At 29.0% G+C, this 10,531-nt stretch overlaps 1 protein-coding gene across 1 annotated transcript in view; it reads right to left on the minus strand.

Moving 5' to 3' along the window:
• Positions 1-10,126, minus strand: part of LOC149772548 (uncharacterized) — a 160,149-nt gene extending 150,023 nt beyond the window's left edge. The window contains exons 1-3 of the mRNA XM_089947648.1: positions 10,114-10,126; positions 7,979-8,755; positions 1,831-1,908 (exon numbers count right to left, since the gene is read on the minus strand). Coding sequence (XP_089803774.1) covers positions 1,831-1,908; positions 7,979-8,755; positions 10,114-10,126 — 868 coding nt within the window. The remainder of the gene's footprint in view (positions 1-1,830; positions 1,909-7,978; positions 8,756-10,113) is intronic.
• Positions 10,127-10,531: the final 405 nt, after the last annotated feature.

The following is a 10,531-nucleotide window of genomic DNA, read 5'->3' on the forward strand; positions in this document are numbered from 1 at the left end:
ATGTAAAATTTTCTATCAAATCTCTCCACTATTGTTTGCAGAGGTATTTCTAGAGGTTTATCTGATAAATGTAGCTCGTTGGTCTGTTTTTTTTTTTATTTTTCTTAATGCTGGTGACAGTTTCTTGATGTTTACTGTCTCTCTTCCAATGATTAATTTTCTGAATGGCTGGTTCCCTTTAGGTCGTAGTATCTAGCCTTGAAAGCACTTCCTCTTGAGGGATTGAGTTAGGCTTACAAAATCTTTATTCATTATTTGTAGTGATGTCATCACTGAGGCCATTCCCAGTCTTCTTTCCATTTCTTGTGTATCTTCCTTGTAGGCACATTCAAGAAAGGATCCTTCCTCTGTCTCTATTTTCCTTGTCTTGAAATATTTTTCTAACTCTGATTTTTTGTGTGCAGCAGCCATTTTGATTTTCTTCTTTCAGCTTGTGAGCTCGTTCACTTTTCTTCTTTGGATTATTTTGGTTATATATTATTTGTAGTATTTTTTTCTTCAAATATTCATCAGATTGTTGCACAAATATTCCAAAAATGTAGTTGTTTTGCCTATGTAACAAGAATGAGTTTCAGAAGTGTAAGACTTTTAGGCTGTTTTTATATCTGTATTCATGTGTTCTTGTTTATAATAAGAATAACATGCCTTGCCTCTGTAACACAAATTATATTCAAAAATTATTTGCATAATACTGACATTAATAGAAATAAATAAGTAGTTATACAATAAATAATTGTTATAATATAATTTCATTATATATAACTATTTATAACCAAGTTATTAAAAGTATTATGATAATGATTTTATCACTTTTTCATCCTTTATGTTTATTATATAAGTTTGAATAATATTTAATTCTTTTTAAATAATGGTACCAAGGGACATAACTCAAATTTCACTCTAGCTTTATTTTTGAGGGTTGTTAGTGTTTTAGGGTTTAACGCCATTGTTCAGCACAAGATAGGCAATACATGGTGGCCATTATCAATGGTAGTGGAAAAAACCAAGAAAGCCCCAGAAACAACCACTGACTCACAAGAAGTTACTGACAAGCTTTCTTGCATACCCACACTGGTTCAATGTGAGACTTGAACCATTGCAGACAGTGGTTTGTAATGACAAGTGCTTTAGATCACTTGGCCACTCATGGCCCCGGGTGGTTTGTAGAAACACATTTTGTATTTAAAAACTGGATACTGACGCAGCAATTAAACAATTAAAAACTTTGAAATTTACATGATTATCTTTATTATTTTAACAATTAAAAATATAAATAAATACATTATACATAATAATATAAAGTAATCAAACTATTTATCTTTATTTCTTCATAAAGTTCTATCAATCAAAAGCAAATCTTGATTCCCTAAATTTCCATTTATGATTAACACAGCTAATATCCTAATATGAAAACATAGATCAGCATACATGTGCTTTAGTAATGTTATCAATTGGCATTTTGATAAATCCTCCAAGGAGTTTTCACAAGAACCACATTGATAAAAATAGCTCAGCAATATTTTACCCAACCCCCACCCCACTTATATCCAATCTAATAGTAATATTCACAAAACTTTCACTGAAATTCAAGTGGACATCACAACATAGTATGGACAATGCTCCCACTTAAATTCAAATGGACAGTACAACATATATGGGCATTGTTATACATGTAGTTTTGACATAACAAATATTGATGAATGGATGATAGGCAGAGTACAATACACAAAGGACGCATGGTCAGAACATAAGCTTGACTGGCCTTTAGCAAGGTGATCTTTGGTTAAAAAAAGCTTTTAAAACAAAACTGCTATCTCATGCAACCCTTACCTTGACTGTTCTGTTTGTCAAGTTTCTTTTGGGAGCGACCAAGACCCAAAGAATGCATCAACCTACGTATCAACCCTTCTGAAAAAATTAAACACAATTAGGTTGGACTGTTTCTTAAACACAACTAGATTGGACTGTCTCTTAAATACAAAACTTAACTAGACTTAGTATATGCAGTTGATTGCTGCCAGAGATAGATACCGAAACAATTTCTGGCCATGACAAAATATATAAACAATTTTCAAATATCCTTAACCGATTAAAAGAAAATAAGAATAACTCATATAACAAGTTAATTTTAGACATCTATATACAAACACACATTTTGTATGGGAAACAGAAATAGATAAGTCTCTCAAAGACGGGACAGACTGTGCCATGGAGACATGCAGCTACGTACAGGTGTTTTAGTCAGCTGTAAAATTCCCCATTTTCTTGAGTGAACATCTGTATTATTTTACCTAATTTGATGCAAATCCTTAACATCTGTATTATTTTACCTAATTTGATGCAGATCCTTAACATCTGTATTATTTTACCTAATTTGATGCAGATCCTTAACATCTGTATTATTTTACATAATTTGATGCAAATCCTTAACATCTGTATTATTTTACCTAATTTGATGCAAATCCTTAATATCTGTATTATTTTACCTAATTTGATGCAAATCCTTAATATCTATATTATTTTACCTAATTTGATGCAAATCCTTAACATCTGTATTATTTTACCTAATTTGATGCAAATCCTTAACATCTGTATTATTTTACAAAATTTGATGCAAATCCTTAATATCTATATTATTTTACCTAATTTGATGCAGATCCTTAACATCTGTATTATTTTACCTAATTTGATGCAAATCCTTAACATCTGTATTATTTTACCTAATTTGATGCAAATCCTTAATATCTCTATTATTTTACCTAATTTGATGCAAATTCTTAACATCTGTATTATTTTACCTAATTTGATGCAAATTCTTAACATCTGTATTATTTTACCTAATTTGATGCAAATCTTTAACATCTGTATTATTTTACATAATTTGATGCAAATCCTTAACATCTGTATTATTTTACCTAATTTGATGCAAATCCTTAACATCTGTATTATTTTACCTAATTTGACGCAAATCCTTAATATCTATGCTATTTTACCTAATTTGATGCAAATCCTTAACATCTGTATTATTTTACCTAATTTGATGCAAATCTTTAACATCTGTATTATTTTACATAATTTGATGCAAATCCTTAACATCTGTTTTATTTTACCTAATTTGATGCAAATCTTTAACATCTGTATTATTTTACATAATTTGATGCAAATCCTTAACATCTGTATTATTTTACCTAATTTGATGCAAATCCTTAACATCTGTATTATTTTACCTAATTTGATGCAAATCCTTAATATCTATGCTATTTTACCTAATTTGATGCAAATCCTTAAGATCTATATTATTTTACCTAATTTGATGCAAATCCTTAATATCTATATTATTTTACCTAATTTGATGCAAATCCTTAACATCTGTATTATTTTACCTAATTTGACGCAAATCCTTAACATCTGTATTATTTTACCTAATTTGATGCAAATCCTTAACATCTGTATTATTTTACCTAATTTGATGCAAATCCTTAAGATCTATATTATTTTACCTAATTTGATGCAAATTCTTAACATCTGTATTATTTTACCTAATTTGATGCAAATCCTTAACGTCTGTATTATTTTACCTAATTTGATGCAAATCCTTAACATCTGTATTATTTTACCTAATTTGACGCAAATCCTTAACATCTGTATTATTTTACCTAATTTGATGCAAATCCTTAACATCTGTATTATTTTACCTAATTTGATGCAAATTCTTAACATCTGTATTATTTTACCTAATTTGATGCAAATCCTTAACATCTGTATTATTTTACCTAATTTGATGCAAATCCTTAACATCTGTATTATTTTACCTAATTTGATGCAAATCCTTAATATCTATGCTATTTTACCTAATTTGATGCAAATCCTTAACATCTGTATTATTTTACCTAATTTGATGCAAATCCTTAATATCTATGTTATTTTACCTAATTTGATGCAAATCCTTAAGATCTATATTATTTTACCTAATTTGATGCAAATCCTTAACATCTGTATTATTTTACCTAATTTGATGCAAATCCTTAATATCTATGTTATTTTACCTAATTTGATGCAAATCCTTAACATCTGTATTATTTTACCTAATTTGATGCAAATCCTTAATATCTATGTTATTTTACCTAATTTGATGCAAATCCTTAACATCTGTTTTATTTTACCTAATTTGATGCAAATCCTTAAGATCTGTATTATTTTACATAATTTGATGCAAATCCTTAACATCTGTATTATTTTACCTAATTTGATGCAAATCCTTAATATCTGTATTATTTTACCTAATTTGATGCAAATCCTTAAGATCTATGCTATTTTACCTAATTTGATGCAAATCCTTAACATCTGTATTATTTTACCTAATTTGATGCAAATCCTTAATATCTATGTTATTTTACCTAATTTGATGCAAATCCTTAAGATCTATATTATTTTACCTAATTTGATGCAAATCCTTAACATCTGTATTATTTTACCTAATTTGATGCAAATCCTTAATATCTATGTTATTTTACCTAATTTGATGCAAATCCTTAACATCTGTATTATTTTACCTAATTTGATGCAAATCCTTAATATCTATGTTATTTTACCTAATTTGATGCAAATCCTTAACATCTGTTTTATTTTACCTAATTTGATGCAAATCTTTAATATCTGTATTATTTTACCTAATTTGATGCAAATCCTTAATATCTATGCTATTTTACCTAATTTGATGCAAATCCTTAAGATCTATATTATTTTACCTAATTTGATGCAAATCCTTAACATCTGTATTATTTTACCTAATTTGATGCAAATCCTTAATATCTATGTTATTTTACCTAATTTGATGCAAATCCTTAACATCTGTATTATTTTACCTAATTTGATGCAAATCCTTAATATCTATGTTATTTTACCTAATTTGATGCAAATCCTTAACATCTGTTTTATTTTACCTAATTTGATGCAAATCTTTAATATCTGTATTATTTTACCTAATTTGATGCAAATCCTTAACATCTGTATTATTTTACCTAATTTGATGCAAATCCTTAACATCTGTATTATTTTACCTAATTTGACGCAAATCCTTAACATCTGTATTATTTTACCTAATTTGATGCAAATCCTTAACATCTGTATTATTTTACCTAATTTGATGCAAATTCTTAACATCTGTATTATTTTACCTAATTTGATGCAAATCTTTAATATCTGTATTATTTTACCTAATTTGATGCAAATCCTTAATATCTATGCTATTTTACCTAATTTGATGCAAATCCTTAAGATCTATATTATTTTACCTAATTTGATGCAAATCCTTAACATCTGTATTATTTTACCTAATTTGATGCAAATCCTTAATATCTATGTTATTTTACCTAATTTGATGCAAATCCTTAACATCTGTATTATTTTACCTAATTTGATGCAAATCCTTAATATCTATGTTATTTTACCTAATTTGATGCAAATCCTTAACATCTGTTTTATTTTACCTAATTTGATGCAAATCTTTAATATCTGTATTATTTTACCTAATTTGATGCAAATCCTTAACATCTGTATTATTTTACCTAATTTGATGCAAATCCTTAATATCTGTATTATTTTACCTAATTTGATGCAAATCCTTAATATCTATGCTATTTTACCTAATTTGATGCAAATCTTAAGATCTATATTATTTTACCTAATTTGATGCAGATCCTTAACATCTGTATTATTTTACCTAATTTGATGCAAATCCTTAATATCTATGTTATTTTACCTAATTTGATGCAAATCCTTAAGATCTATATTATTTTACCTAATTTGATGCAAATCCTTAATATCTGTATTATTTTACCTAATTTGATGCAAATCCTTAATATCTATGTTATTTTACCTAATTTGATGCAAATCCTTAACATCTGTATTATTTTACCTAATTTGATGCAAATCCTTAATATCTATGTTATTTTACCTAATTTGATGCAAATCCTTAACATCTGTATTATTTTACCTAATTTGATGCAAATCCTTAATATCTATGTTATTTTACCTAATTTGATGCAAATCCTTAACATCTCTATTATTTTACCTAATTGGATGCAAATCCCTAATATCTGTGTGAATGTTTATGTATGTTATCTAGATATACATTAAATTCCATCCCTGTGAAATATAATGTATTTATCTTTCTCAGACAGCTGATGTAATTTTCTATTTTACTACTGACACATTTTCACTCCTAAAATAAAAATATCTAGTTCATCTTGATATAGGTAATGATTTTCCTAATACATTGGAGTGTGTAAGGTACATTTACCTGACTACCTGACAATCTTGATATAGGTAATGATTTCCCTAATACACTGAAGTATGTAAGTCCATTTACCTGACAATCCTCATATAGGTAATGATTTTCCTGATTCATTGAGTGTGTAAAGTACATTTACCTGACAATCTTGATACAAAAATAGCAGTGTGAAAGACCATGAAACCTAAAAGATTGGTTTAAAGGTAGGAAAGGTCTTGACTGGAGATGTAGCACAAGATGAATATTCTGAACATATTAAAAATCTAAAGGGACACATTGTATGAGTTCTATTTAGTTGTAACTGTTGTATGCTATATTCATTTACAGGTTAAAGTTGTCATGTGTTATACTGAATATCTCTTACAATGTTAAATTCTGTAAAATGGTTCAGTCTGTTGTAAATGAACTTTTAAGTTTGTTATAATTTCTCTAAGAGAGCAGATTGTGTATTACAATACCATAGGACTATGCAGTTGTTACATCTATTCTTTAAGCAGCGGAATAATTCATTTAGTATCTTCATTTCAAACAAATAATTCATTTATTAGATAAAATCATGAGCAGTATCTAAACAAGTTTATTATTTATTCGTGTAAATCAAAATGAATTTATTTTTTAAAAATATTTCCAGATTGAACCAATATAAAGTTTTAGTATTTCGGCACTACTGTAATAATTAGGAAAGACAGAAAAATCATATGAAATCATTAATACAGTTTATACAATTTACTACATGTATATTGTACTTAGAAAACATTTTATAAAACTAAACTTCACCATCTGTCTAAGAGTTCACTCGAAACTGATGAAATTGTCCTTTAATTTTGCTAACTTCGCCAATAGCTGCAAAAACCTGACACTTCTTTAGGTTTCCCACCTTACAGTATATAATGTGATATTGTCAAAATCACTTGTGAGAAATTTATTTGTTTTATTATTCACGTATTTTTCCCTGCAGAAAATAATTTAAAAAATGTATCTATTAACATGCATCACTGAAAAGGCACTAATGGAAGTGATACAAAACCACTTACTTATCTTTAATTTCCGACGTGTGCGAGAATTCGTAGAATTACACAAACCAGCCGCTCTGTCTATTTATATTGCTAGACACAATCGTGTAATTTCCGAATTGTTGCTTTATTCCAATTTGGAGCCTTATAAATGCAATAAAAGCAACACGTAATAATTTAAAAAAAAAAAAAAAAACAACAAAAAAAAAAAAAATCATAAAACCTTATACAGAACAAGTGAATACATCCAACGGCCATCTTTGTAATCTATATTTAGCCAGACTGAATGACACGCGCTTGGAATGAAAGCGACACCTGGTGGACAAACTCGGTATAAAATTTCGTCGTCCTTTTCAGTCGTTGATAAATTATGTCTATAAAATGTATATTATTATTATTTACATATAAATAAATATATTATAAATAAATAGCATAAATAAATGTAAATCACTTAACAATATTAAAATGAACTTAATATAAATGTTATAACAACAAAAAACTGTTTTATTTATATGTAACTTCATATCAACATGACTAAATTTTCATGTTGACATTTTGTTTTCTAAATTTAAAATGAAATCTTTGAGAATTTTCAATAAATGAAGTTTGTAATTTTATTTATGACGTCATTAAAAGTTTTTTATGTCAATAAAATATAAGAAATATGAATTACCTTGATACTCGTGACGGAATACAGTAATGTCACTACTCCCCCAGCGTGTGGCATATAGACGTCCATTGTCCCAGAATATGGCATAGAGTGGAATTTCCTGTGTGAAAATGGCGACAAGTTGACATGAAGCTGTAAGTTGATGAATACAGGAATCAGGGTATCCAAAGTTACATACGAAAATATTCCCGTCTTCATTTATAACGATTGATGTCGGACTTTGTAGACGTTGATGTTTGTATGTATATTTACATTGACTGGGATTCAAAATGCCGAATCCATATACACCGTTATCAGGGAATTTATAACCAGCACGACACGAGACATAAATAATGTTGTCTTTTGTTGTCACTCTACTCAATCCGACCCCTTCACAAATCCGGTTAATTGTGTCAACATGTCCGTCATCAAGTGACACAACACACCAGTACATCGTGTCCTGTCTTACACCACTGACAACAAGACTGTCATTCAATCTGACAACACCATCATATTTATCCATTACTCCCTCCAGACGTAAAGTCCTGGTCGTTTTAATATCACGTGACATGTCTGTAGTATTAATGGCCATCATTTTTATCAGACCGTCTTGTTGAAGGACACAAATTGTCATGGCGTCTATCAGACACATGTCACGTGGTCCTGACTTCAGTCTGTCTGACGATGCCAGGAATTTTCCATCATGGAGTCGATGTATCTTGACTTTACACGTATTGATGTCTAGGACGAATATCTTGTCTTGGCAGACGACAATAGAGCTGTAGATGGGGGACTTGTCGGCTGTGGAAATAAAGTGATATAAACATGAATACACATCTAAACACAAAAATATTAAACATATATAATTATATTAAAATAACTTGTATATTTGCAGTGTGTAGGTACTAATACATTAATAATAATTTAATTAATTATATTTATGACTTTAAAAATTAATTCCTGTTAAATTTATTATACTTATTCTATTGTTCTAAATTTAGCTCTCACAAAAATGCGATGGTCATGGTGGTTGTCGTCGTATATATTACTAAATTTGCATATGTATATTTATATTAAAATACTAAAATAACTTGTATATTTACGTGATATATACATTAAAATAATGCATAATATAAACGTTGATACACATCTACACAAAAATACTATACATGTATAATTTAAATACTAAATAACTGACCATTACAATCGTCGTAATGGCGTCATCATTTTATTATTATTACAAGAGAGATTTACAGCAGACATCACACAGACCCAGTAATCACACTATTATAGTTCTGTACAGTATTTTAGTAAACTGAAGATACCAATAATAGTGTGTTAACAGGTTCTGTGTGGAAACTGCTATCGTCTCTCATTTTTAATCATGTTACGTACGTGCATTCGTACGTGTGTATTAATCTTATACTCCTCCAAAAAATGGACAAGACAAATTCAGACACGGAGTCCATCCTTACATTAAATAACTCTGCATCATTCATTGAAAGCTATAGAGTGAAGGTCGTCATCCCACTACCACGTAATAACTGATCACAAAACAGGGACATACACCAAAATGAGGGGGGGGGGGGGTACATTTTTAAAATAAAAAAAGGGATTTTAGTCAAAACTAGGAATAAAACGGATAGACCAGTTTTGCAAACAGAATAACGGCTGTCGATTTTAACGAGTACAACAATAAGAAAGCATGATAGCACACTATATTAAATTTAGCCAACTAAACTTACATTTGTTAATAAAACCAAAACAAAATTAGAAACACTTCGTTAGTTTACAACTATAATAGTAACACTTAAAAATTTCAATTCTGTTTCAAATTCCATTAAAAGCCGAAAAAATAGAGAAAATATAAAGAATTTAACCTGATGAATGCCAATTTTTTCATTCTTTGAAAAGTTGTTTAACCATATTATTGGAGTTGGCCATGCAAACGGGGAATCGCGGAGAAGGGCAGGTGAACGAAACTCGCTAGATAATAATAATAATAACATAATAATAACATCATAATAATAATAATAATAATAAATCATTCATCTAACATTTCCCTGTCATACTCAACATTTAGTCGTTACCCTATATGTATGTACTATCCTGAGTATTTCAGTGAAAGTCCCTGTTAATAAACATCTTCATTCATTTACTTGTCTGCTGCATTTTCTTACATTGGTATGCCTGCCTTGAATTATGACGTCTGCACTGAAAAGAACGCTGACGGAAACATGCAACATGGAGAAACGTACTTATTTACAAATCCGCGAAGCCCGATGTACTAAAGTTTACATGACACAGGGGTCAAAACAGCGGTAGAGTTTTAGTATCGATGTTTGACAGAGTGCGTGTCTTCAACTGTCACACAAACTCCGATTGCAAAATAACTCTCTGGGAAAAATAAAAAAAGTCAGACAAACATAACGGAAAACAGATTATACACAAGTTTATGTTTTCAAGATTGCATTTATTGGTAAATTAGGCTACTTTTAATATTACAAAATATACATCGTCAGCTTTTAACCAAGTGGTTATCATGGTTGTTAATGGTGTTAAGTGCAAACTCCTGGC

Source organism: Sinohyriopsis cumingii, unplaced genomic scaffold (assembly GCF_028554795.1).
Source record: "Sinohyriopsis cumingii isolate HCF-2022 unplaced genomic scaffold, ASM2855479v2 utg001397l, whole genome shotgun sequence".
Lineage (NCBI taxonomy): Eukaryota > Metazoa > Mollusca > Bivalvia > Unionida > Unionidae > Sinohyriopsis > Sinohyriopsis cumingii.